Here is a 26,609-nt window from a genome sequence, read left to right on the forward strand (position 1 = left end):
GGTATGTTTAAGAGCCCTCGGCCACGCTGAGGGTAAAGAGAACGTGTAAATACCTCATGGCAACCCCGAGCCCAAAGATGCCTTCCTTCCTCAAGACACTGATTGCAATCTGATAAAACTGTGTTTGTCTGTCTCTCTGTATGTATATGGAGAGACAATATTTTATCTATGTCTATATCTATATCTGTATAGGTATAGATGTGTATCTATATGTCTATATCGATCGATCGATCGATCAATCTACCTATCCATCCATCCATCTAAAATGACTACACTCTGGGACTTCCCTGGTAGTCCAGTGGTAAAGAATCTGCATTCCAATGCAGGGGACGCGGTTTTGATCCCTGGTCAGGGAACTAAGATCCCACATGCCATGGGACAACTAAGCCCGTGTGCCACAACTACTGAGCCCACACTCTGGAGCCCGCGCACCACAACTAGAAAGAAGCCCACACACCACAACTAGAAAGAAGCCTGTGTGCCACAACGAAAGAGCCCGTGTGCCACAACGAAAGAGCCCACATGCCACAACGAAGATCCCGCATGTCACAACTAAGACCTGACACAGCCAAAAATAAAATAAATAAATAAATAAAATAAAATATACTTAAAATGACCACAATCTGAAGTCCTTGTAGTTGTGCAGTGATCAATCTGCCCAGCCATGTTAGGACACACTATAGCCCACCACTGTCTATGAGAAGATAACCAGATGCATGCATGACCTTCAGGGGAGGGTCCCCAGTGTCTGTAGATGTGACTGGGAACACACTGTTCTATTTGTAATCCTTTAATTAGACTCTTGTGGGTCCTGCCATTTTCTTTAAGTAATTTCAGCATTTCTGGTAAGATTGTTATACATGTTTCATGTTTATCTGTATATTCATAAACACTAGCGATAGATAGATAGATGATAGGTAGGTAGGTAGATAATAGATAGGTAGATAGATGATAGATAGATAGATAGATAGGTAGACTCATTTGCCACAGATGTGTGTCTGAAAATTGAACAAAGCTCTCTCGTCAAAATACGTAGAAGCATTTAAATTTATTTCCAAGTGCTCCTTTGTTCAAAGGTTATCACAGAAACAAGGGGAGGATCATGATGCTATTGCCAAATTCAAATCAGATTTAAATGAATTACAAGTGTTGAGTACCCCCCTTGGCAAGCTCAGCGCGGGAGAAACCAGGATGACTGCGCCACCCCACACTCAGCGGCGGGCGCTGCGCTGGGGAAGCCGGCTGACCAGTGGCATCGCCGTGAGGGAAGATGCTGTGGGAGGACCTTCGAAGCAGAGGAGACAGAAAATGCAAACACAAATATCGTGTTTAGGGCATTGATGGGAGGTTAAACAAAGAGGCGATATAATATAATGGAAAGAATTCTGCCCTTTACTGACCACGTGACTTTCGGCAGTTTACTTAACCCTCCCCATGCCTCAGTTTCTTCATTTTTAATAGTGAGAATATTTGTTCTGTTTATCTCATAATTTGTGAAGAATCCATGAGATAATGCATGTGTAAGCAAGTTGAAAGTCATCAAATCATATGTTAATAAGTAATACATATTATTACCTATTACACACTAATAATGATGTCATAATTGAGAACAGAAAGAACTTTCCTTTCTCCCATGTCACTGTGTTTCCTGTCTTACTGGCGACCCTCACCTTTGACACTGTCCTTACCTTTCCTCCTTTGAGAAAGTGACAGAGGACAGTGTGGGCCTGCAGAAGATGGAGGGGTTCACTGCCTGAGGCTTGGTGAAACGTTTGCATCAACCTGCACTATCCCCCTCCAGGAAACTCCCTCCTAATGGGGGCAGATCACCTGGGGAATGAGGATGTCCCTCAAATATCTATAGAATTTTACAAATATCTCCTAATCCAGGACCTTTTAAACTATCCGATGAAACATAACATACATGGAACTGATAGCCCTGAATCGGGAGCCGTATTGAGCAATCTGTCCCTGGGCATCAAAGCTGCAATGTCCTAAATTCTCCTCCACTGACCAGCTATGCCCCCAACCCTCCCACCGCAGCTGTGTCCACCTTACAAACAGAGAGACTCTTGGGTCTAGAGAAAGAGAGCTTCAGATGGCCTAACACATCTGGCTAAAGCAGACATTATTCTGAGAATATTCTGGGAGGTTCACTGAAGTTGTTGCTTTATAAAAAAGTGAGAAAAAGTATTGACATTTCTAAGCCCAGAACAATTTTTTAACAAGCTGGAAAATACTGAAAAACGAGTAGTACAGCTTTCTCAAGAGAATGCAGTGTAGTTAGAAAGTACACTATTTTTTCCCACTGTGTATTTCGGTAAAATATGTGCAAAGAAATTTCAGGCCAATTCCTAATGCAGAAATAATCCAAAATGTGGCAGATTTATAAGCCAGGTAATTTTTATTTATTTGCTTATGTGGATTCCCTTAAGATCGCAAGTGTTCTCCATGTTACTTACGGCTTCTCCTTGAAAAGACTTTCCTCTAAGATCTCAGCAGCATAAAACTCCAGGCTGCAGAGTTCTGGATCGAGCATCAGTCACAGTTCTCCTCTACCACTGACTCAGGGTAGTTTGGAATCCACTAGTGCTCTACCTGTTTGGTAATTAACAATTCATAATTAAACTGGCAGTTGGAATAAATCAGCATAACTAGAAGCTTGGAGCCTCCTCTCTCTGTTGTCCACCCTTCCTTTTGTTTTGAGAATCTGAAAGAAAATTGAGAAGAAAGCTTTAGGTATCAGAAATCCTCCATTAAAAGCTTTGCCCTCCTTAGTTTTGGGATGTGTTCAATCTGTTCTTTGGATCTTTCTTTCGAAGAGGAATTAAGCAGGTACCCTTGTCAGCCTTGTGCCAGACACTGAGGAAAAGAGAGGTGGGTGTCATTCCATCCTTTTCCTCCAGCACCTCACTCTCTAGGTAAAGAGACAGGCATAAAATAATCAGCTGTAAGTACAACACGTTCAGACCCCTCCCCAGGTGGGGAGGGGGGAGATCCTCTTTACAGGATTTGGGGAGAGGTTAGGGAAAACTGCAAAGGGGAGGTGACCTTTGATGTCCCTTGAAAGATGAGCCGTGTCTTTTTCAGGTAGGAAATGAAGAGAAGAAGAAGAAAAGCGAAGTTTTGGAAGGGCCTGTGCCTCTGCCGTGTTCCCAGGGGAGCTGGGTCCAGAGTGTTCAGTGAGCGGCCTTAGTGAGGACACTGCGGAAGAGGCTTATCGCTGGGTTGGGGTTAGACTGCAGAGGGCTCAGGTCAGGGAAAATAGGCTTGTGCTAAGCCTGGGGGGCACGGTGAGCTAAGGGAGCGAGTAGCGGGGCTAACAGTTTGATGAGATTATTGCCTGAAAAGATCACTCTGGTCACATGGAGGGGGCAGGTTGGAGGATCCAAAATTGGAAAGAGACCAGGTGGGATGGTCCAGGTGGGAAGTTGTTGCGGTTGACCATGTGGAAATTGGTGAGAAACCCAACTAGGTTGAGGGCGATGAGAAGTAAGATTAGAGAAGGAATCTAGGTATTTTCCAATGCCCAGCTTCAAATTGAATTAAAAAGTAGGCCTGGAGGTAGGACAAGGTAGACAGCAAGACCAGGGGTCATGTCAGCCTTTGTGATGCTGACAGGTAAATGGACGTGGACCTGGCCCACGAGAGGACAACAGTCTGTTCCGAAAGATGGCATCATTGCTGTTGCCATCCTTATCACCACTGTCATCTTAGCAGCTACCAGTGATTGCTTCCTTTCTACCAGGTGCCCTGGTCAGCCATTGTTTAATTGAAACCTCATAACGAGAGTTTAGCTACTGCTGTCATCTGTTTCACAGGTGAGGAAAGCAAAGCCTGAAGAGATGAAGACAATTCACCTTGCCCAGGTCACTCAGCAGGTGAGGAGCTGGGCTCCAGAGCTCTGCTCCTAACTGCTCGGACACGATACCATTACAAATGAGTTGTATAATGTGATCTTAGCGTAACAGTGGTAGCCGGGGCTACTGTTGCTGGTGGGGTCTAGGGGAGAAAGCAATTAATGCTGAGTCGAGAGTCAGTGAAAATTCACCTGAGTTTTAAAGGATACATTTTAAGGAAGGAGCAAGAACTTCCAGGAAAAGAAATGTGATTTCCAGGAAAAGAAATGTGAAAGAAAATAATTCTCGGACCGCACAACCTGTGTGAGGTCAAAGAATTCAATAGTCTGGAGTGCTCAGGAAATGGTAACTAATCCAGTGCGGTTGAGGCTTTGTGAATGAGTCACTGGAAACAAAGGCTGAGCTGGGGATTACGTGTGTGGTTCCTGCATAAGCCAGGGGTTCCGCTAAAAGGAATGAACACACAGGTCCGATAGGAACTCTTAGAAAACTTTGTATTTTCCCTTTGGTTCTGCTTTTCCATCAACCATCAGTAATGCCTGTCTCTTCAGTTACTGTTTCCCCAGAACCCCCCCCACACACCTGCATCCTGGTACATCCAGACATTATGTAGAGCTGCTTCCATGAGTGCCCTGTACATGTTGTGTTAATGGTCACATCCTTGGCGAATCAAGCATAAAACTCTAAAATTTATTATTGAGAATAATATTTATTTTTAAAAACATGCTGTATGAATATTTATAGGCTAACACCTCCTTTTGTGCCAAGAATCGTTCTCATGTATTTCTTTTCCCCTCTGTCTCCTTACAGTTCCTCCCCAGATCATGAATATCTCCTCAGACGTCACCGTGAATGAGGGGAGTAGTGTGACCCTGCTGTGTCTTGCTATCGGCAGACCTGAACCAACGGTGACATGGAGACACCTGTCAGTCAAGGGTAAGTCGTTTACTTGGAGGAAGTTTTCAGAGTTGGTATATTGAAGACTTGCTTCTAATGCACAACAAAAGTTCAAGACTCAGAAAGCAATGCTGTATTTGTAACATAGTGATGGAAGAACAAATAGATTACATGCATCAGTCCCCAGGTATTCCGTTCTAAAGAAGGGTTTGTAGAGAACATTTACTGAGTTATTTTCTCTGTCCTTTTTATGACCTTAGAAGACTTGTGTTTTCCCAGCTATGAAGGACAGAGATACCATAAGAATAACTTCCAACAAAGATACTAATGTCTCGAGGTGGGGATGCATGGGTCAGTGGGTTGTCTGTCCTTTCTTGAAGTAGAGGGCTAGAAAGCTAGACTGTGCACTGAAAATGTTGGTGTTATTTTGTGCATCCAGGAGAAAAAGGATCTCCTCCTTCTCAGTGCTTTCAGGACACTTACCCAGAGTGGAAGAAGGATGCTGGAAATGGTCAAGTGCCTGTGCTGGGCGCTCAGTGATTGGTATTAAAACATTAGTTATGATCATCTCCAACTTAATAGGAAGGGAACCAAAAGGACAGTGGACCTTATCCCTTTGGAAATAAAACTTACTCTAAGTTGAACTTGAGAGATGGGCAAAGAGCCACCTGATGTATTTACCCTGTTAACAGAAACCGATTACTTCTATAAATTATACAAGAAACAAGTGCTTTCTCAGGCATTAGAAAATATAAACATGAAACCCAGTGAAAAGGAAAATGTGTGGAGTATGCCTGTGTGTGATATATAAAATAATATAAATCTAGAGGAAAACTAGGAATAAATCTTAGTAATGTTGAGCTAGACAAGGACTTGCTAGTTCACTAAAAGCTCTAAGCATAAGAGAAAAATGATAACTTTGCTTTTGTATTATTTTCCTGTGATTGCCATAACAAAGTACTACAGACCTCATGGATTAAACAACAGAAATGTATTTTCTTATTGCTCTGGCTGCTAGGTGCCCATCCATGATCAAGGTGTAGGCAGGATTGGTGCCTTTTTTTTTTTTTTTAAGAAGATGTTGGAGGTAGAAGTTTATTAATTTCTTCATTATTTATTTTTGCTGTGTTGCGTCTTCATTTCTGTGCGAGGGCTTTCTCTAGTTGTGGCAAGCGGGGACCACTCTTCATTGCGGTACGCGGGCCTCTCTTGCTGCGGAGCACAGGCTCCAGACGCGCAGGCTCAGTAGTTGTGGCTCACGGGCCCAGTCGCTCCGCGGCATGTGGGATCCTCCCAGACCAGAGCTCGAACCCGTGTCCCCCGCATTAGCAGGCAGACTCTCAACCACTGCGCCACCAGGGAAGCCCAGGATTGGTTCCTTTTGAGACCAGTGAGGGAAACTCTGTTCCAGGCCTCTCCCCTAGCTTCTGCTGGTGTTTCCTGGCTTATAGGTGCATCACCCCAATCCCTGCCTTCATTGTCACATGGCCTTCTTCCTGTGTGCATCTCTCTGTGTCAAATTTTCCCTTGTTATAAGGGTAGCAAACACATTGGATTGGAGCCCACATTTATGACCTTATGTTACCTTAATTACCTCTATAAAGACCCTATGTCCAAATAAGGTCACATTCTGAAGCACTGGGGTTAGAACTTCCAGGTATCTTTTGGGGGCGTGGGGGTGGAGGATGAAATTCAACCCATAACTGGCCTCATCAATATTGAAAATACCATTAATAGTAAATGAAAAGACAAGCCACAGATTGGGAGCAAACATTCGCCATCCATATACCTGACAAAGAATTTACATCTGTGCTGTATGAAGAATCCTTACAACATAATTCTAACCACCTACCTTGAAATGAGCCAAACACCGAAAAAGACAATTCACACAAAATATATATATGAATGGAATAAGAACATGAAAATATGCTCAACATATCTATCATAGAAATGAAAATTAAACTGTAATAAGATTCCACTACACAACTACTGGAATGACAAAAACTTAAAAGACTGACAATATCAAGTGTTGATGAGGATGTGAAGCAACCGAAACTCTTACACATTAACTGTGGGACCACAAAATGGTACTGTCACTGAACTTAGTTTCAGTAGCTTGCCACTCAAAAGCTAATAATTCGAGAGGCAAGTGTCAGTAGAAAGGAAAGGTGCTTTAATCGTGAAAGCCAGCAATCTAGGGAGATGGTGGACTCATGTCCAAAGACCAACTCTGAAGATTCTGCTCAGCCAGGACAGTTTTTAAAGGGAAAAAGGGGGGAAGAATCTCAGTGAATCATTTAGGCAGGAGGTTGGGTTCTGCATCATTCTCCGTTGCATGCAGACTGGCTGACTCTCTCTTCAGATGTCATCTGCCTTCAGGGTTGCTTGGGGGGGGGCTATTGGGGTAAAGAGCTAGTCTTACTTCTTTTTATCTAGGAAAAGAACCAACAGGTTAGACTAGGCGTGGTGTGCATTCAGGAGAGCATAGGTCAGGAGTCAGTTTAAATTGCCTAGTGATCTCATTCCTGTAATTAGGGTCTTTTAAGGTTAGAGGGGAACAGAAATGGACAAACAGGAAAGGGGCAAAAGTGTTGCTTTCAGTATAAGTACTATGGAAAACAGTTTAACACTTTGTTAATAAAGTTAAACATACACTCAGCATATGACCCAGCAGTTCCACTTCTAGGAATTTACCGAAGATAAATGAAAACATATGTCCACAGATATACATTGTACACAGATGTTCATAGCAGCTTCATTTATGATAGCCTCAAACTATAAATAAACCAAAACCCTCAACAGGTAAATAGCTAATTGTGGTAAATTTAAGCAACAGATGGTTTCTCAGAAATTAAAAAGAACAAACCACTGATACATGTAACAAAATGGATGAATCTCAAAAGCATTCTGCTGAATAAGAGAAGCGGAAAAAAAAGAAAACAGGTACTTTATGATTTCATTTATATGAAATTCGACAACAGGCGAAAACTAATCTAGAGTGACTAAAATCAAGTCAGTAGTTACATAGGGTTGGGGTTTTTGGATAATTGACTACAAAGGGTACAAGGGACTTTTTGGGGTGATGGAAATCTTGAGCACCGTGGTCGTTATATTGGTGCTTAAATTAGTGAAAACTAATCAACGCTACACTACATATGGGTGCATTTTGTTGTCTTTGAATTAAATCTCAATAAAATTTGAAAACTATACCTACAGAGATATAGGAAATAATGACCTGAAAATGTGCCCCTAATTTGGAACATTAATTATGTGAGAAGCATTCACCAAATGAAAGACTGGATTTGCTACTAGGAGCATTATTCAAACTTTCACTATCTCATGTTCCCTATGTACATTGAGAATACATATTTCAGCCCCTGCCTTGTTACAGGGAAAGATAATGATAATAAATCCACCAGACATCCTTTGTGTAAAGACCTCAGGTTTGAAATCCAAAATGTCAATATTATAAAGTAATATTAACAAGAATATTAAAAGAGGCATAAGAGATATCACAAAGCTCAACTTTAATATAAACACAGCAGTAGCTTGTGTTCCCAAAGATACAAGCTCCATCCGTGGAAATTTTGCTTAAAGTCAGGGGGGATTTTGATTTACATTATACACAGAAATATGTCTAACCATCAGACTAATTTCAGTGCATTTATGTGATCCTAAACACATAGTTTTCTCAGCCTAGGAATCTTTTGGAAGGTGCTTTGACTTTGTGGAACTGTTTTAAAGCAATTCTTTATAATGGTTCCATGGTAAGGGTTCCCTCTTAAAATAAGAAAGATTCAGACATATTCCTAATCTTTTATATAACATAATAGTTGCAATGCAGCCTCAAAAAAATTCCCAAATTGACATCCCTCTCTCCTCTTTAAGTCTCCCAGCCTGTGTTCAGCTTTCAAGTTCCCGTTTGTGTTTTCATCGCTCTGGCCTTCACTTTGCCATCTCTGATTTCCCCTTTTGTCTTTCTTCCCCGGCCTCTCAGTGACATTTAAACATTTAAACTCAAAGCATCATTTCCCGAGTTTGAAAAGCACTAGAACCTGGAGGATTTGCACGTTTAAAATTTGTACCTGCAGGGTGACCACTAATATTTATTTTTAGAAGGACACACCTTCTCACTTGGAGTTGGGGCGACTTTGGGAAGTTGCTTTCAGAGGTTTAGAAGAGCAGCCAATATAACTTGAACAACAAATAGCATTTTTAAAACAATTGACTGTTTAGTTCAGCAAGCAAGAGTAAGAAATAGAAGTTGTAATGACATTTCCTTTGAAATTCCAACAAAATTACATCAGAGAACATAGCCCCCTAGACAGCTGTGTTCTGATAATGTTAATGCAACGTTTGAAAACTATTGTTTAAATTTGGGGATCTATATAGCAGGAATGAATAAACAAGTTTCCATTTAGAAAAAGAATATTTTAATGGGCAGATTATTAAAGATTAAGAATAGTGGTTATGGTTTAAAATGACAGACTAAGCAGATGACAATTTCTATAAATTATAGAGAGAGGTAAAGACAAATGAACTCATAAATCCATGATCGCACTAGAAAATAGTAATCGTTTGTGGATCAGAAACAATGAGGAATCTCTGAAATACAAAAAGTACATAGACATAATGAAGGAAAAAATGCAGCTCTAAAGAAAAAACAAAACAGGAATACGATCTATGGCTGAAATGGTAGTTGAAAAAGGAAGCATTTTAGGTCATGGTAAAATGTTAAAAACTGATTGGAGCTGAGGGTAGGCAGGGAAGGGAGCCCTGAGGGCATTTTCCGATTTCCATGATGTCAGTAGTCCCATCCTTGCCACTTTCCTTGGAGCCCCCTTGAAGTAACTTGGTTTTTTAGGTATCTTTAGGTTTTTATTTCCTCTTAAAAACAAACAACATTGTAAATCAACTATACTTCAATTTAAAAAAGCAAAGAAGGGCTTCCCTGGTGGCGCAGTGGTTGCGAGTCCGCCTGCCGATTCAGGGGACACGGGTTCGTGCCCCGGTCCAGGAGGATCCCACGTGCTGCGGAGTGGCTGGGCCCGTGAGCCATGGCCGCTGAGCCTGCACGTCCGGAGCCTGTGCTCCGCAATGGGAGAGGCCACAACAGTGAGAGGCCCACGTACGGCAAAAAAAAAAAAAAAAAAAACAAAAAAGAAAACAAACAAGCAGATCCCAAGCAAGTCCTTCTTATGAAAGCAGGGTGAAAGTTTTGAACAAAAAAATCACTGTGACTCCAGAGGTGGGTATAAAGACTCCTAGTGTTTCTGTCCAGACTAGATGTGCAGCTGGAGGCCTCTGACCCCCAGTTCCCTTTGCAGTACTGACAGGTGCACCAGGATTCCCGGAAGCTAGGCAGGCATCCCCACAGCACATCTGCCTCAGTGAGGAAAGCTGGAGGTTTTTACAGGATCGTGATTATTAACACTGGGAATATCTCAAAGCAAAGTGCTGAGCACACACACATTCGGGGGGGGGGGTTTGCATTTGACCAAGCATCTATTCTTGAGCTTTAGATATAAAAAGTTACATCTAATTTATTTTCAGCCACAGATGATGGGCTTTTTTAAGTATATGTATATATATTCATATGGATTTGCTGGAGAGCGTGGCTCTTGTTTAGTAGACTTCACACATAGGATCTGCTCTGCCTGACCTACAGCTTAGCTAGGATCATGATGGAACCCCAGGCCAGGGAAAAGTGGGCAGTCCCCACACAGGCAGCCAAAGTGGACTGGCAAGGAGCCAGCGTGTTTGGGATACACTGTGACACAGGTGTTCCAAGAATGATTTTCTCTTCCCTTCCTGAAAGACAGGAGAAGCAGCTCTGGGGCAGCATTCGTTGAATGCAAAAGTATGAATAATGTGAAAACCATGTTGGAAGAGGGAGTAGCGGAGGACACAGCCCAGGCCGTTGGGTTGGAAGGAGGGTCTTCTTTCCTTCTTAAGGCGTCGTAATAATCCACTGCAGTGCTTGCACACCTGGCCCCGTTTCCAATGACATATTTGGAAAGACCAGATGTTTGGGGAGAATAATAAAGTCTTCTTTCCTGTTTCCTCTCCATGGAGTTTTTAAGATGACAGCTACTCACCTGTGAGTGAGTTGCTGCTACAATCGACTCCTATACAGTAATACCTCAGGGAGCAAGAGAATGAGTTATTTCACAGAAGTGAATTTTCCAGGTAACCGAAGCTGATTCCTTTATGCATTGACTTGAGTCATCTTTAATGGAAACAGTTTAAAAATGGATTACGCTCATCTCTGTTGCCTTGAGGAGAGTGGATGGCATTTGGCCTCATTTTTAAAATGTAATATCAACATCGTGCATACCAGTTGTTTGTATCTCACTGTTTGAGGTCTGGATAACAAAGAACATGGCCTAAAACACTGCTCAAATTCTTGTTTCAGTTTTTTATAGTTCCTCTATCTTTTCTTCCTTCTCTCAAATCGGAGGATTGTCAATGCTTCCTAAAGACCACGTGTGCCTTTTAGCAGCTTCTATCTACTTGTGTTTCTTCTATCTACTTCTAATTTGTCGTGAGCAACAATCCATATAACCAAGGTGATGCGTCCTAAGTAAGAACGTAGTATGGGGGAGAGCCTTCTCTGAGGAAAGGCCGTGAGCTTTCAAGAATAAGTGGTAAGTGGCACATATGCTGGGGGGAGTGTGGGCAGCTTTGTTCTAGATGTATGAGGTTGCTAGACCAGTGAATTCCATATAAGAGAAGAGGGATAACTCCAGCAAAATCATCATCCTTGGTTCTGACCTAGCTGAGCAGGTCTTTCTCTCCTGTTCACTGTGCTAGGTATTGAGGTTAGGAGATGTACTAGTCCCAGAATGCTTCTACCGCAGCTCTTATTTTTCATGCTAGAAATTCTTGAGAGGAAAGTCTTAAAAGAAATTGCCAGGTCCTTAACATTACAAATAAAAGAAGCGCTACCTCTCCCTCATATGAAGGTGTCGATTCCTCATGGCTGGCAGGGTTAGCTTCTAGATGGAACTAGACTTCAGGTCCTTACGACCTGGGATTGAAATCTGGCCTGAGCCTTGACAATCTGAGTGACTGTAGAAAAATCATGTCATCTCCAGGATCCCCAATCTCCTGGACTGCAAAATGGGGCTGTTTATGCCAACTTCCTCAGATATTATAAGGACCAAAAGAAAAAATGAATGGAAGGCTTGTAATTGCACTGGACACACATATATGAGTTGCCCAGCAGTTTTCTAAATTGCTGTTGTGCCATGTTTTAATTAAATTACTTCTCAGAATCCTTGTAGCTTATAGTCAGCCTGAGAACTCATTATGTTAGCATCATGCTTATTGCGTGTCAAGACCTGTTATACACTTTACATGTTTTAACTAATTTAATGTCCCAGCAGCCCTGAAAGGAAAGTGCTAATATTTATAATTGTGCTTTTCTTTTTATGTATTATTATGCCCGTCATTATGCTTATTCCTATCTGTGTCTTTGTCTCTTGTTCCTCAACGTCTTGGGTCATTCATTAGTGATTCAGTACCTCTCTGGTACGTCTAAAAAATTCAGAATGACATAGCAGTTTTATTTGTAATAGACAAACTTGGAAACAGTCCAAGGGGTGACTTGTTAGACAAACTATGTCACATCTACACCTTGAAATGCATTTCAGAAATAAAAAGAAGTGAACTGTTGGGGCACTCGACATCCTGGGTGGGCCTTAGGGCATTATACAAATGCAAAGAGTCAGTCTCAAAGGGTGGGGATACTGTATGATTCCACGTTTATAACATTCCCCAAATGGGAAAATTGCGAAGATGCACAGCGTATCAGTGATTGCCAGCAGTTGGGGCGGGGGGGGGGGGGGGGGGGGAAGGGGCTGCACAAAGCAGTTGCTTTGCAGTGAAAGACTGGCTCCATGTCTTGATTATTGTGGTAGTTAGATGAATTGATCATGTGTGATGAAGTGTTAGAACTCTACACAAAGACATAAAAAATGAGTACATGGGGCTTCCCTGGTGGCGCACTGGTTGAGAGTCCGCCTGCCGATGCAGGGGACGCAGGTCCGTGCCCTGGTCCGGGAGGATCCCACGTGCCGCGGAGCGGCTGGGCCCGTGAGCCATGGCCTCTGCGTCCGGAGCCTGTGCTCCGCAACGGGAGAGGCCACAACAGTGAGAGCCCCACGTACTGAAAAAAAAAAATGAGTACATGCAAAAACTGGTGGGATCTAATCCCCACCATGTGGTTAGTTGCTTCGTGCCCGTATCAGTTACCTGGTTTTGATAATGTGCTTTAGTCACGTGAGATGCCGGCCACTGGGAGAGCTGGGGATGAGGAGTACACGGGACCCCTCTCTACTATTTTTGCAACTTCTTGGGAATCAATAATTATTTCAAAATAAAAAGTTCAAACTAGGAATCATAAATAAAATGAACCTCTAGGTTTCCACTAATAACATGCTTACGTAAAGATGTACTGTTTATGAAATATTTTCACACGCATCATTTCAAGTGACTTTACAGCAACTTTCTAAATAGATCCAAGAAGAAATATTCTACCTATTTCCCAGGCAAAGAAACAGACTTGAAAAAGTTAATGGCGAATGACTCACAGTAACTAAGGTTACTGTGAAAGGACCTGTGGAAGGACCCTCATCCCTGTTTTTCAAGTCTCGAGTTCTGTCCGCTGTACAAAGATGGCTCCCATCCCTTGAGGGTGGAACAGGTACAATATAAGGTGATATATTTTATCAAATTCTACTTGTTATCTGGGGCACCCAAGGGTGCCCATGCGCTTACATTCTCCTCTCTAATTCCACACCTACCTTCCTGTGTCTGGACAGTTTCTAGCCACCACTCAGTACTATGCTAAGAAAAAAGCCTCCAAGTGAAAAACACTTCCCTGCCATTGTCTGCGGCAGGTCTCTGTTGTTACTCTGCTTCAATTAAAATAAACCCACTGAGACCTACCAACCTCATTTCTCTTCTAAGCCATCCCAGGTGCGAGTTCCGGCCACTAACAGGAATTGCCTATTAGTTGACCCGCTGCCTCACCCACTCCTGCTCCTACTTCTTTGTCTCCCTGCGAGGCAGCCAGGATCCTTGTTTCTAATCTGAAGTTGTGTTTAGAGCCTAATTAATCCCCAGAGTGTGAGAAAGAGGTGTCTGAGATGAGAAATCAAGGTTATCCATATCTTGTTCAGTGGAACAGTTATGGGCAAACAAGCTGTTCCTCTCATATTTTTGCAAAGCAAATTTATGTTCACTAACTTTGGTTCTTGTTGTAAATGAGAAGTGTGTGAAGGTCTAGCAATGCGCTTTTCACCATATGGGTGCCCATATGTTTTCCTCTTTTGCTTGCGTACATTTTCGCTTTGGCATGCACATATGCCTGTATTTTTGCAACTTAACAATATTAAAACTAATCCCATTTATGCTCCTTTTGGGTGAGTTGATTGAGTCATAAATTCCTGAGAATCTCTTCTTTGGGAGGCTGAAGTTCTTTTGTGTGAGCAGGGGGAGGGCAGAGCGAGCTATCCTGGCAGAGGGATGCAGGCAGCCAGCATCACTGTGGAGCTGATGGAGCTGATGACCCTGACCCTGGCTCCAAAGTGGGGAATCAAACCCTGGGACACTAGGAATGTGGGCTTATGTGCCTTGGTAGTCTCTTCCTCCCTGGGAAGAAGCCCTCACTAAGAAACAGAAAATAATCCCCCAGGGGTCTCTCTCTGAGCGTCCAGGCGAAATAACTTACCTTAGCGCAAGCAGTCATGATGTCTTGAGCTTTTTTATTTATTTATTTTTTTTTTGCGGTATGCGGGCCTCTTACTGCTGTGGCCTCTCCCATTGCGGAGCACAGGCTCCGGACGCGCAGGCTCAGCGGCCATGGCTCACGGGCCCAGCCGCTCCGCGGCATGTGGGAAATTCCCAGACCGGGGCACGAACCCGTGTCCCCTGCATCGGCAGGCAGACTCCCAACCACTGCGCCACCAGGAAAGCCCTTGGACTGTTATTCTTGATGTGCAGCTGTACTTAATGCTACTCACATTCCTTACACAGAGTTGATCAACCATGTATATCAGAAATGGGGCAGCTGGAAATTAGGGCTGCCCTGAAGGAAACTTAGCTTCTTCCCTCGGCTTTTTAGATAGTAAAAATAAGAATGGATATTAACATGTCCTATACCAAGTGAAAAGCGCAACTAACTCAAATGTAAAGTTGGAATTGGAAATGCTACCTGATGTTTGTTGTAAGATGGTGTTGACATTTCTCTCTTTTGCATTAATTCATTCATTCCTTCGATGCATCAAGAATATTTGCTTGCCTCTGTAGCAACCATGGTGTGTAAAACAGACAGGATTCTTGCCCTTATGGAGCTTATAGTCTAGTCAGGGAGATAGTCATTATTCAGATCACCAAGAATATGTAATTTCTGAGTGTGGTTACTGCTATAAGGATGGGTGGCCGGGCAGCATGAGCTAGACAAGGGTAAGCCTTTCCTGAGACAGTGATGCTTTAACTGACATAGTAGATGAACAGGAGGGACTTCTCTGGCGGTCCAGAGGTAGGACCTGTGCTTCCACTGCTGGGGGCCCAACTTTGATCCCTGGTCAGGAAACTAAGACCCCACAAGCCATGTGGCGCAGCAGGAAAAAGAAAAAAGAAAAAAAAAAAAAGATGAACAGGAGTTTAGTAGGGACAGGGATGGGGATATGGTCATGTGCTGGGGCCAGGTTATGTGGAAACCTTCCAGGTGAGGGGAAATAGCATGTGCAAATGCCCTGCGGTGAGGGGGTGTGTGCTTCCTCAAGAAAAAAAAGAACTGCATCTTTTTTTTCTAAGTCAATTTTTGTTTTATTAGAGGAAAAATCATTTTAAGTTTATTTTCACATGACAGAGAAAGATCAGAAATATTTCAGTTGCATTTTACCCAAATTAATTGCTTATTCAGAGAAACTTGCATTTTCCCCTATGACAAAGTAATTCTTTTTTTTTTTTCCAATTTTTTAAAAATTGAAGTATAGTTGATTTACAATACTGACCAAAGAGGAAAGCCGTAGGAGGGGTGAGGGCTGGGGAAGGATAAATTAGGAGTTTGGGATTAATATATACATACTACTATATATAAAATAGATAACCAACAAGGACCTACTGTATAGCACAGGATACTCAATATTTTGTAAAACCTATGAGGGAAAAGAATCTGAAAAGAAAAAAAAATATATATATATGTATGTATAACTGAATCACTTTTCTGTACACCTGAAAGAACCATGTCTTGAATGTGTAGAAAGCAGGAGAGACCATGGGCTGGGGTCGGGGAGCCAGGGGCCAGGTCACACAGAGCCCTTTACAGAATTTGGTCTTTATTCTAAAGTCACTAGAAAATGCAAAGACAGTTGAGAATAAGAGGGCTTGGAAATGAGATGTTCTTATGTCTGGATTTAACCAGGAACAATGCATGTCTGATCTACTCATTATCTATGTAAATCTGGCAGATCACTAAACCTCTGTCTCAATTTCACACTATCAACCAGGAAGGAGTTTGTAATAGTATGTACCCTTGTGGAGGAAGGGAGAATGGAATTTGGAAGTATCTATTCCAAATGCTTTTTAGGTTATAATGTAAAAGGGGATATTAACATGTATCATAGCAAGTGAAAAGCCCAACTAACTCAAAAGTAAAATCAGAATTGGAAAGGCATCCAGAGCTGCCTGCCTTCTGTTGTAAAGCTTTCTCTTTGCTATTGCGATGTCAGATTATGCCATTGAAATCAGTTGGACACTGATAAAATTTAGACCAGCTTTACAAGTACTGTAGATCTAATTGGCCTCAGCAGTGGGTCCACAGTGACTTTTGCTTCTGAACAAAATCGTAGGCTTCAATAGAAAATAAGCAGCCTGGCTCCATGCTCACGTACTGCAGCCACCTCTGGAGATAATGCACTTTAATTTAGACATGGAGCTCCTTCATCTGGACAGATGTTGAAGGAGCGTCAGAGAAGTTTGTTTCCTCCCTACCTCCTGGACGAGCCCCCTTGATGGTGGATTGAAAGGACCTCAGGGCCTGCTGTGAGCACCTGCAGTTCTTGGTGTTGCTTTTCCACAGCCGTTTACATCTCTTTCTAAAAACCTCTACATCTCTAAAAGGAACCAAAGTTCCTATAAATCATCTTTTCTTGCTCAAGCTATTTTAAATTGGGTTTCTATCACTTACAGACAAAGTAGTTCTGGTTAAATTCACCATGTGATGGACGAGCTGCAGGTAAATGAGTTGAACAGAGCATGGTCCCTGCTCTGAGCCCAGAGCGGAGCAGGGGAAGGACTCATAAACCTGACATTGCTATATGGTGTGGATGGTGCCACGACACCTGAGATAGCCTCTTTCTCATAGAAACGAGACAGGGAAGGGGATGACTGGGGTCCTGGTTAACTTCAAGGCCCATCATGGGTCAGGGAAGACCCTGGAAGTTGACTGGGGAGCTCTGGGTGGGTTGCTGAGGGGCTTCCATGTCTAAATCAGCTAGAATCAGGCCGAGACAGACACACGCCAGTACATCGGGTGCACAGCATTCATCCAGGTGACCACAGGGGCTGTGGAGCAGGCTTGCCAAGGTGGAGGCACCGAGGATACAAGGGTGGCCACACCCAGCCTCTGTGCTCGCCCAGCTCTCTCGCTGCTCCGGGACCAAACATCTAGTTTGTCTTAATGTATTCACTCACTGGTTCACTAACTTTTCCTTGAGATGGTGTGCTCCATCCCAGCCAGAGGAGATACCTCTCCCCTCCCTGCACATAAGAGTACAGGTACCCGGCTTAAACGTTTGTGATGTTCTCTGGCACCTAGCGCAATGCCTTGTGATTAGAAGGTACCTATTGAATGATTGCATGCTTATCTGTCAGTCTTGCACCTATCTTACAGAAGCCAGAGGAAAATAAAGCAGAGGGCTGTAGGGGTCTGCCTAGAGTAGCCTCCAGATCTGGGAAGCATTGTCTGGGGGATAAAGGGGGAGTTTGGTGTGGGAGTGAAGCTGTTTGGGGAAGGTGAAGCCAAATCCGACCTTTGTACCCTGACACCAAATTAAGTCTCAGAGACGGAGTTTTGGGTGAAGGAGAAAAGAATGGCTTTATTGCTTTGCCAGACAAAGGGGACCACAGTGGGCTAATGCCCTCAAAACTGTGTGTCCCGACCTGGAGGTGGTAGTGAGGAGTTTTATAGTAATGGTTCAAAGAGGGCGTGATCAGCTGGTGGACCTTCTTCTGACTGGTTGGTGGGGAGGTAAGTGGGAGTCGGCATCATAAACTTTCTGGTTCCAACAGGTCTGGGGTCTTCGTGCTCGTGGGTGGCAGACAGTTAACTCCTCCCACCTGGTGGGGGTTTCAGTATCTGCAAAACAGCTCAAAGACGTTGTGATGTGCATCCCCTGAGGGGGCGCCAGGACCTGCCCCGAGGCTGCACTGTGGTTTCTCCTCTGCTCCTCCCTTGTCTCTGCATCCCCTCCCTTTCCTAATTAGCATCTGTTTGAACCTGAACCTGTCCATTGGAACTCAGGGAAGGTCAAGGAGGCTGAATGAAGCCTATTTCCTGTAATCAAGAAATGGGGGACACAGGAAGGCTTTTGTGCCCCAGAGCCCCACAGGGTCCTGTTCAGTTTCAAAGGCACTCGAGTTTGATCTGCATTAGGCGGTTGGGGGCACTTCCAGTTTCATCCCTAAAGTGCTTTTTTCCCCTTTTCCCCACCATCTCTCCTAGTCCATCCTTCTCTAAAAACTGTCATGGGACCAGGTAGTCTTACTGCCGAGGTTTCTTTATATGAGATTTTTACCTAATAGTGAGGCTCCCACCAGCCTGGGTCTCCAGAGGGTGGTGATCTGTGATCTGGAAGGTGTTCCTCGATTCGTGACCCATCCTGTCCTTGTGGAAAACCTATGACTTGTGCTGGAAAACTCATTAGCTTTATAAAGGGGATGTACGTCAAGAGTTGGGCTGACTCGCCTTCACCATGCTGTTCAGTTTGGACGAATTGTGTGAGCGACTTTACCATCTTACGCTCATGAATTTATGTGTGTGATGCTGCAGTTTGGGGCTTCCCTCTTGCTGTGGTCCGAATGTGGGTTGGAAAAGAATTGCCAGACACAGGCAAAATGTAAAGAAGGTCGAATTTATTAGAGGGAAGGGTCGCTGCCAGAACAGCGGGCCGACTTCCTAGTAGTCTGGGAGAGTTGAGCCCGAACATGTGCTATTGATCAGTTTCTATAGCCAGAAAACAAAGGAGTGGTCCCAGGTGGAAATTCCGTTTACTGATTGGGCCCGAGGCACATATACCTTCCTTCTATAGGGTGGGAGAGGGACAGGCCAGATGCCTTTCCTTATTTGGGACAGGTCCCGTTGCCTAGGTGGGCGTTGCCTAGGTGGGCTCAGGAATTTCGTAACCCTCACAACATGGTGGGGTAGGCGAGTAAGAGTCCGGTAGGGGGCTTCCCTGGTGGCGCAGTGGTTGAGAGTCTGCGCAGGGGACGCGGGTTCGTGCCCCGGTCCGGGAAGATCCCACAGGCCACGGAGCGGCTGGGCCCGTGAGCCGTGGCCGCTGAGCCTGCGCGTCCGGAGCCTGTGCTCCGCAATGGGAGAGGCCACAGCAGTGAGAGGCCCGCGTACCAGGAAAAAAAAAAAAAAAAAAGAGTCCGGTAGGGGGTGTAACGCTGAAACTTTTTCAGGCAGGGTTGTGCTTTGTCCTTGAAGCACCATTGTCCTTGGAGCACCGTATTCCCCCTCTCTTTATTTATAGGGCCAATCCAATTCCTTGGCCCTATTGGATACACTGTTCATATCTACCTAACTGCCTAATTCCCTCTCAGGCATTCGGGAACCCCTTTGTGAAAAGAAGGGGCAACGAACTCTCTCTGGCTGCCTCCTGCTGAGCCAGGGCCTCGTGGGGCCCTGGGTTCTTGTTGCCTGGTCTCTGTCAGGGTGTATATAGGGAGGAGTGCGGGCCCCATGGAAAGTGATAGCAGCTTGTTCAAGGGTTGTACAAGGGTTGTCTAGCCGGTATTCTTGTTGCATCGCCATTTGGAGGTTTATTTGTTGTATTCTGGAAGAGACAAACTTAACAAGGAGGTTAAAAATACATGGCCCGAAGATTAGTAAAAGTAGAAAAGCCACTATAGGGCCTAGGAAAGGGGTTAGCCAAGAGAACCAGAACCAGATATTAGTCTTGAAGTCCCACCAGTCAAATCCCCTGAGACTCCTTCCTTGTAAACTCCATTAGCTCTTTCAGTAATGGCTCGAAGATTAGTCTGGACCTTGCCCGATTGGTTGACAAAAAAACAGCAATCCTCCTTTAACATTGCACAGGTCCCTCCTTGATTAGCTGTTAAGAGGTCAAGAGCTCTTCTATTTTGTAAAACCACTCCTGCTAGAGAATTTATTTGTTCTTTTAGTGTGTTAATTTGAGCTGCTAGGTTGACAATCTGTTGTGTGAGTTCAAGAGAGAGCTGTCGGGCAGTGAAAATGGAGTTTAAAAGTCCAGCTGAGCCTGTTTCTATCCCAGTGAGATACCTAGGACTGATTATCGTGAGAGTTGCCCGTCTCTGTTTATGAGGTTGAGAGTATAAGGGAAGCGGGATAGTGTCATTTACAAGAGTAAGGTTAGGAATAATGTGTGTAAGAGTACAGGTCCCCTTCCAGTTAGCTGGAAGACATAAATAAGCATGGAACCCACATAAGAAATAGGAGCAATCTGTAGGGTCTAAGCATACATTCAATGTGATGTTGAAGTATGGTTTCCCTAAATGAGTGGGAATGTTCTCTTCCCTCATAAGTAGTAGCTAAGGTCATTCTGGCTAAAAGGGAAAGGCAAGCCACTTTTGAGGGATGAGTAAAAAAATTATAGGCCCGGTTACAAGAGGGAATAGTGGGGTACCAGCCTACGTCATAGTCTTCAGGTGTCCTAAGTGTCTTACATTCTTCTTGCTTAATATTCAAGGGTTAGAACCAAAAATTGTGGGTTTTGTAGGGACAACTTGGAGACGGGGTAGGGCAGATGGAAGTTCCAAAATAGCTAGCTGAGTCTAATCGGTGGTTATATTGGGGGGTTTTGGGAATTAAATTTTGTGAAAAGGGGAATCATAATAATAAGAATGGGGGTAGTTAGTTCTGTTGGTTGGGAGGGGACCCACGTCCGGGTAGGAGAAGGAGTGAATGTATGATTACAGTACTAGGAGATACTGAGGAACCTACCTACTGAGGTTCCTGGATGAGAGGGGGAGGATACACATAGAGGGGCCGATCATACCATAGAAACTGAAGGGAATATGGGTCCTCGAAGGTTATAGTGAGGTTTTTGATGTATGTGGTTGAGGAGTATATGATCTACAGTTGGTTTTACTCTGGGGTTGATGGCCCATCCTGGTCTGTTGAAATATGAGGGGGCTAGATAGGATTCAGGTTGGCTCCATTCAGCTGGTGGAATGGGGAGTGCCACGAGGCCATATCAGGGGGAAACCATGGCACAAATCCAGCAGTTCCCGTACAAACCCAGAGATGGCCGATTAAGAAGTTGAAGGGCTTCCTGAACTGTCGGTAAATATGGATGTGGGTTATATGTATGAGCGAAGATAGAAAAAGAAAGAAGAATCAGAACAGTTCTCGGGAAGTGATATTTAAATATTGATAGAGTTGATCCGGGGTATAATCTTGAAAGTCTCCCTGGAGGGTTTTGTCCCGTGTTAACTGATATACGTATTGTCGTTGCTGGGAAGGGGTTAGGATGGATAGGTGGGGATTTTGAAGGTCTATATCTTGTAATAAAAAGTAGTAAAAGTGGAGTGTTGAGGTGGTAATAGGGGCTGGTCTACCAGAGAGAGATGATGGAGACGACAAAAAAAGCAGACCAGGGGGCTGATGGATAGTATACGTCGAAATTAGGAGGTGGCAGGGTGTGAGAAATTATGATTGTGCCACCTTAGGGATGCCTGAGTCAAGCAAGAATGCCAGGAGGTAGTTCCACAGGGGTAGGGTAAAACTACGCAGGGGAGAGGGAGAACCCATAAAAAGAAAACACGGGTGACAAGACTGAAAACCAGGCTGGAGAGGCACCACCTGATAGTCTTCTGAAGAGGAGGTGGAGGCCGTCCAGAGGCTCACAACTGTAGGGGGCGTCCGGTGAACCTTCAGCTAGTTGAGGATTTTCGTCTTCTGGAGGAGGGGCAGTCTTTAGTCGCAGCACATGAATCCGAGGAGTGAAGCCTTGTATTTTGGCAGCTTTGGGGGTGGTCAGTAGGACTCGATATGGTCCTGTCCACAGTGCTGTGAATGGCCTCTGATCCTGTGGAAGGGTCTTAACATACACCAAGTGGCCTGGAGTTAAGTGGGGAGGGGTTTCTGTGAAATTGGGGTCAGGCTTAGGACTATTTTGATCCCGGTATTCCCAGATACTTTTAAGGGTCAGTCCTAATGTTGGGAGCTGTTGTGCCAGACAGTGAGTTTCTGGATCCACCAGAAGGTCCGTGTTTAAGAATGGTCTTCCGTAGAGGACTTCATAAGGACTTAAATGAGTCCCGGCCTTTGGAGTGATCCGCACTCTTAGGAGAGCAGTGGGAAGGAGGGTGGCCCATGTCTGGTGTGTCTCTATGGCAAGGGTGCCATGCCGAATGAAGATAATAACTGATTTGGAGGGCCTCGCTAACCCCTTGGGTCAGACTTGAAATAAATGCGGGGCCGTTATCTGATTGTAATGAGCGTGGCAGCCCAAACCGAGGTATGATATGCTCCACGAGGGTAGTGGTAACCTCGGATGCTCTCTCGATCTTAGTAGGGAAGGCCTCTCTCCATCCCGTGAAGGTGTCTGTCATTACTAGGAGATATTTAAAGCCTTTACAAGGGGGCAAGTGGGCAAAATCTATCTGCCAATCTTCTCCTGGTTGGTTCCCCCGGCATTGGACCGGGTGAGACAGTGGGGCGGGGGGTTTTATAGCCCCTTCTGGGTTGGCCTGGCAACAGACTGGGCAGGCCTGGGATGTAGGTTGGAGGGTTGAGAGAATTCCTCCCCCGTGGAAACTGGCCCCTACCCGTTTAAAGGGGGATTTAGCTTCCAAGTGAGTAGCCCGATGAAAGTGGTTTAGAGTCCCGCACTGGGGGGGCTTCTGGTAGAAGGGGCTCGGCATCTGGGCTCTGTAGCCACCCTTCTGGGGTTAGAGTGGATCCAGGGCTTTGTCCCTCTTTTAGTTCTGACTGTGAGTTTTGTGGGGTTGAAGAGTCTAAACTTGGGATCAAGGGGGCCTGTAGGACATTTTGGGCGGCTCTTTTGGCCTCTCTATCTGCCGTATTATTTCCTTTAGTTACATCTGACCAGTCCTTTTGGTGTGCCCTGCAGTGGGTAATGGCTACCTCCTTAGGGGTCTTTATGGCCTCTAACAGGTCCAGAATCTCTGGCCCATGTTTGATTGGAGTGTTGTGCATGGTCAGTAGGCCCCTTTCCTTCCAGATTGCCGCATGGGCATGGACTGCATGAAAAGCGTATGCTGAGTCTGTGTAAATGTTAATTCATAGTCCTTTTCCCAACTGTAGTGCTCTAGTTAGTGCTCTAATCTCTCTTTTCTGGGCAGAAGTAGTTGCCCCAGGAAGTGGGCCTGATACCATTACTTCCGTTAGACTGACTAGCATATCCTGACATCCTTTGGCCCTCTCGAATAAAGCTGAGGCCATCTGTAAACCATTCTGCATCAGGGTTAGGCAAGGTGGCCTCTTGTCGGCCTGGCCTGGCACTGCAGGTATGATCAGTTATTTCTAGGCAGGAATGTAGTAGAGGGGTGTCAGGGTTTCGGCTGGGCAAGAGAGTGGCAGGGTTTAGAGTAGTACATGGCTTAATTGATACTTCTGATCCCTCCAAGAGTAAAGCTTGATATTTTTGGATTCTACTATCCGAAATCTAATGAAATGCTTTGGAGTTAAGGATATCCATGACCTGATGTGGAGTATAAAAACGGTAAGCAGGGCTTCCCTGGAGGCGCAGTGGCTGGGAGTCCGCCTGCCGACGCGGGGGACGCGGGTTCGTGCCCCGGTCCGGGAAGGTCCCACGTGCCGCGGCGCGGCTGGGCCCGTGAGCCGTGGCCGCTGGGCCCGCGCGTCCGGAGCCTGTAGTTTGGGAGCTTCCCCTGTTGGTGCGGCTGCAGCGGCGAGTGCCCTAAGGCAGGGGGGCCACACTTGAGATGTCATGTCTAGGGTTTTAGACAGGTAGGCTACTGGGCGCTAAGATGCTCCCAAGGATTGGGTTAATACTCCCAGGGCTACTCCCTTTTTCTCATGAACAAAGAGAGAGAACGGTTTTGTCAGATCTGGTAGACCTAGGGCTGGGGCCGTGACTAGGGCTTTTTTTATTTGTTTAAAGGCTGCTTCCACGTCAGGAGTCCATTCAAGAGTGAGATCCTCTGGTCCCTTGAGGGCCTCATAAAGAGGCTTAACTAACAGTCCATAAGTAGGAATCCAGACTCGGCAGAAGCCTGCCATTCCTAAAAAGCTTCTAAGCTGTTGTTTAGCGGCTGGCTGGGCCATATCTAAGATTAGTGTTCTATGGTCAGGAGCAATATGTCCCTTCCCAGGGCTAACACTAGTCCTGAGAAGGTAACCTGTTGGGTGCCTTAGCTGGGGAGCCCTAGTACCCTTGTTCTGCTAAATGTTTGAGAACAAGTATAGTATTACTCTCTGAAGTTAGTCTTTCTGGGCTACCAATTAAGAGATCATCAAAGTACTGAAGTAGGCGGCCTCTATTTTCTAATGTCAGTGATGAGAGATCTTGGTAGTGCTTGGCCTAACAAATGGGGGCTGTCCCGAAAACCCGGGGGTAGGACTGTCCAAGTAAGCTGCTGGGCATATTTGGTATTAGGGTCTCTCCATTCAAAGGCAAATAGGAATTGAGAGTTAGAATAGACGGGGATGCAAAAGAAGATTTAGATCCAGGACAGGGTACCATTGGGTTTGTATTGGAATCTGGCTCAAAAGGTTATATGGGTTAGGAACTATCAGGTGTACAGGGACCACAGCCTGATTAATGGCCCTTTTAGGTCTTGAACTAAACGGTAGGAACCATCAAGTTTCTTTACTGCGAAGATCGGGGTATTACGTGAGGAGTTACAGGGGACGAGTAGTCCCGTTTGAAGAAATTTAGAAATTAGAGGTTGTAGGTCCCCTCAAGCCTTCTTCCTTAAGTGGGTATTGCAGTTCCCTAGGGAAAGAGTTAGGGTTCTTACATGGATGACTACTGGGGCGGCAGTGGTGGACCTGCCAGGAGTGGAGGTGTCCCTTATCTCCGGGGCAACTTGGTGGAGGATATGGGGTGGGACCTAATCTAGAGTAGGCTTCGCGGTAGCTATTAAAGCCCATATTTACTGGCGTAAATGATAAAGTAGCTTTAAATTTTGTTAAAAGGTCCTGGCCTACCAGAGGTATTGGACAGGCTGGGAGAACTAGGAAAGAATGGGTGACTAGAGTATTTTCAAGGGAACAGGATAAGGGAGGTGTAAAATGGCCATGGGAGGGCTTTCCGTCTATCCCCGTTAAGAGGATTGAGGAACGGCGAGTGGGACCAGAGAAGGAGGTCAGGGCTCAGTAAGTAGCCCCTGTGTCAATTAGGGAGGTTATAATAGCCCCTGCCACATCCAGGGTTACCCAGGGCTCCTCTGGTCTTAATGGGGAACATAGACGCCTGTAGACTGAGCCCCGGGCACCGTCATTCATCCACATCCAGGAGCCCCAGATCTAGACCGCAATCTGGTTCTTGCCCCTGCTAGTCAATTACCACCGACAGGGACAGTTGGCCTTGACCTCGGCCCAGGGGGCTGGGACCTGAAATACGCCTGGTGTTGAGAGGTTGTGGCGTTGGCCTCCCCGCTTGAGGGCAGCAGGGACAACTCCTCTTCCAATGACCCTTTGGGCGATAGTAAGGGCACGGGGGATCGGGTGGTGGGGTGCGGCCGTTTCTGACACTGTGCCCCTGCTGACCGCACTGGTAGCAGCTCAGCGGTGGTCTCCGAGACGGGAGAGGGGCTCCCGTGGGTCCCTGTCGTGGGGGGCACTGGGCAATGGCAAGAGCCATATACTGAGCTTGCCGTTTTAATTTTCCCTCCTCTCGGTTCTCATCTGTTCCTAGAAGCCTCCTCCCTATTGTTGAGGCCCTTAAAGGCCATGTCAACAGGGCAGGAAATGGGGTCTGTGGCCCTTGCTCTAGTTTCTGTAATTTCTGTCTTATGTCTGGGGACGCCTGGCTTATAAAGTGAACTGCAAGTATAGCCTGACCTTCAGGGGCCTCAGGGTCTAGGTTAGTGTATTTCCTCATAGCCTCTGCTCATTGGGTCTGAAAAAGGGCCGGCTTCTCTGAGTGTTCCTGTGTGACTTCTCTGAGTTTATTATAATTGACAGGTTTGATGATTGCCTTTTTCATACCTTCTAGTAGGCAGGTAATCATGTAATTTCTCCTAGTGAGCCCTCCTGCTGGTCCATCTTCATTTGCCTGGTGTCTCCATCCTGGGTCTGCCCGTGGGACTGCCTCTGCCCCCGCCCGGTTCTCATTAGGATTTTGGCATGTGCCCCACCTGCCCAGGCCTGAGCCACGGCCCAGATCCTGGCCCTTTCTTCCTGAGAGCAGCAGGTAGTTAGGACCACAGGAATACCTGGCCAGGTTAAGTCAAAGGCTATAGTTAGGGCCTGGAATTCCCTGATGAACCTGGAGGGGTCCTGGCTAAAGGAGCCCAGTTTCCCTTGAATATGAGAGAGATCAGACACGGGGAAGGGGACAGAAACTCTGATAGTACCTGGGTCTCCATTAGCGACATCTTGTAAGGGAAGCATATTGGGAGTCGATTCAGAGCATTGGGCTG

At 45.3% G+C, this 26,609-nt stretch overlaps 1 protein-coding gene across 3 annotated transcripts in view; it reads left to right on the plus strand.

Moving 5' to 3' along the window:
• OPCML (opioid binding protein/cell adhesion molecule like) overlaps nt 1-26,609 on the plus strand; it is a 1,074,524-nt gene that overhangs the window by 964,564 nt on the left and 83,351 nt on the right. For all 3 annotated transcript variants that reach the window (XM_029208254.1, XM_029208252.1, XM_029208253.1), the window contains one exon: nt 4,671-4,796. In XM_029208254.1, the coding sequence (XP_029064087.1) occupies nt 4,671-4,796 (126 nt within the window). The remainder of the gene's footprint in view (nt 1-4,670; nt 4,797-26,609) is intronic.

Source organism: Monodon monoceros, unplaced genomic scaffold (assembly GCF_005190385.1).
Source record: "Monodon monoceros isolate NGI ecotype Baffin Bay Population unplaced genomic scaffold, NGI_Narwhal_1 Super_Scaffold_7, whole genome shotgun sequence".
Classification (NCBI taxonomy): domain Eukaryota; kingdom Metazoa; phylum Chordata; class Mammalia; order Artiodactyla; family Monodontidae; genus Monodon; species Monodon monoceros.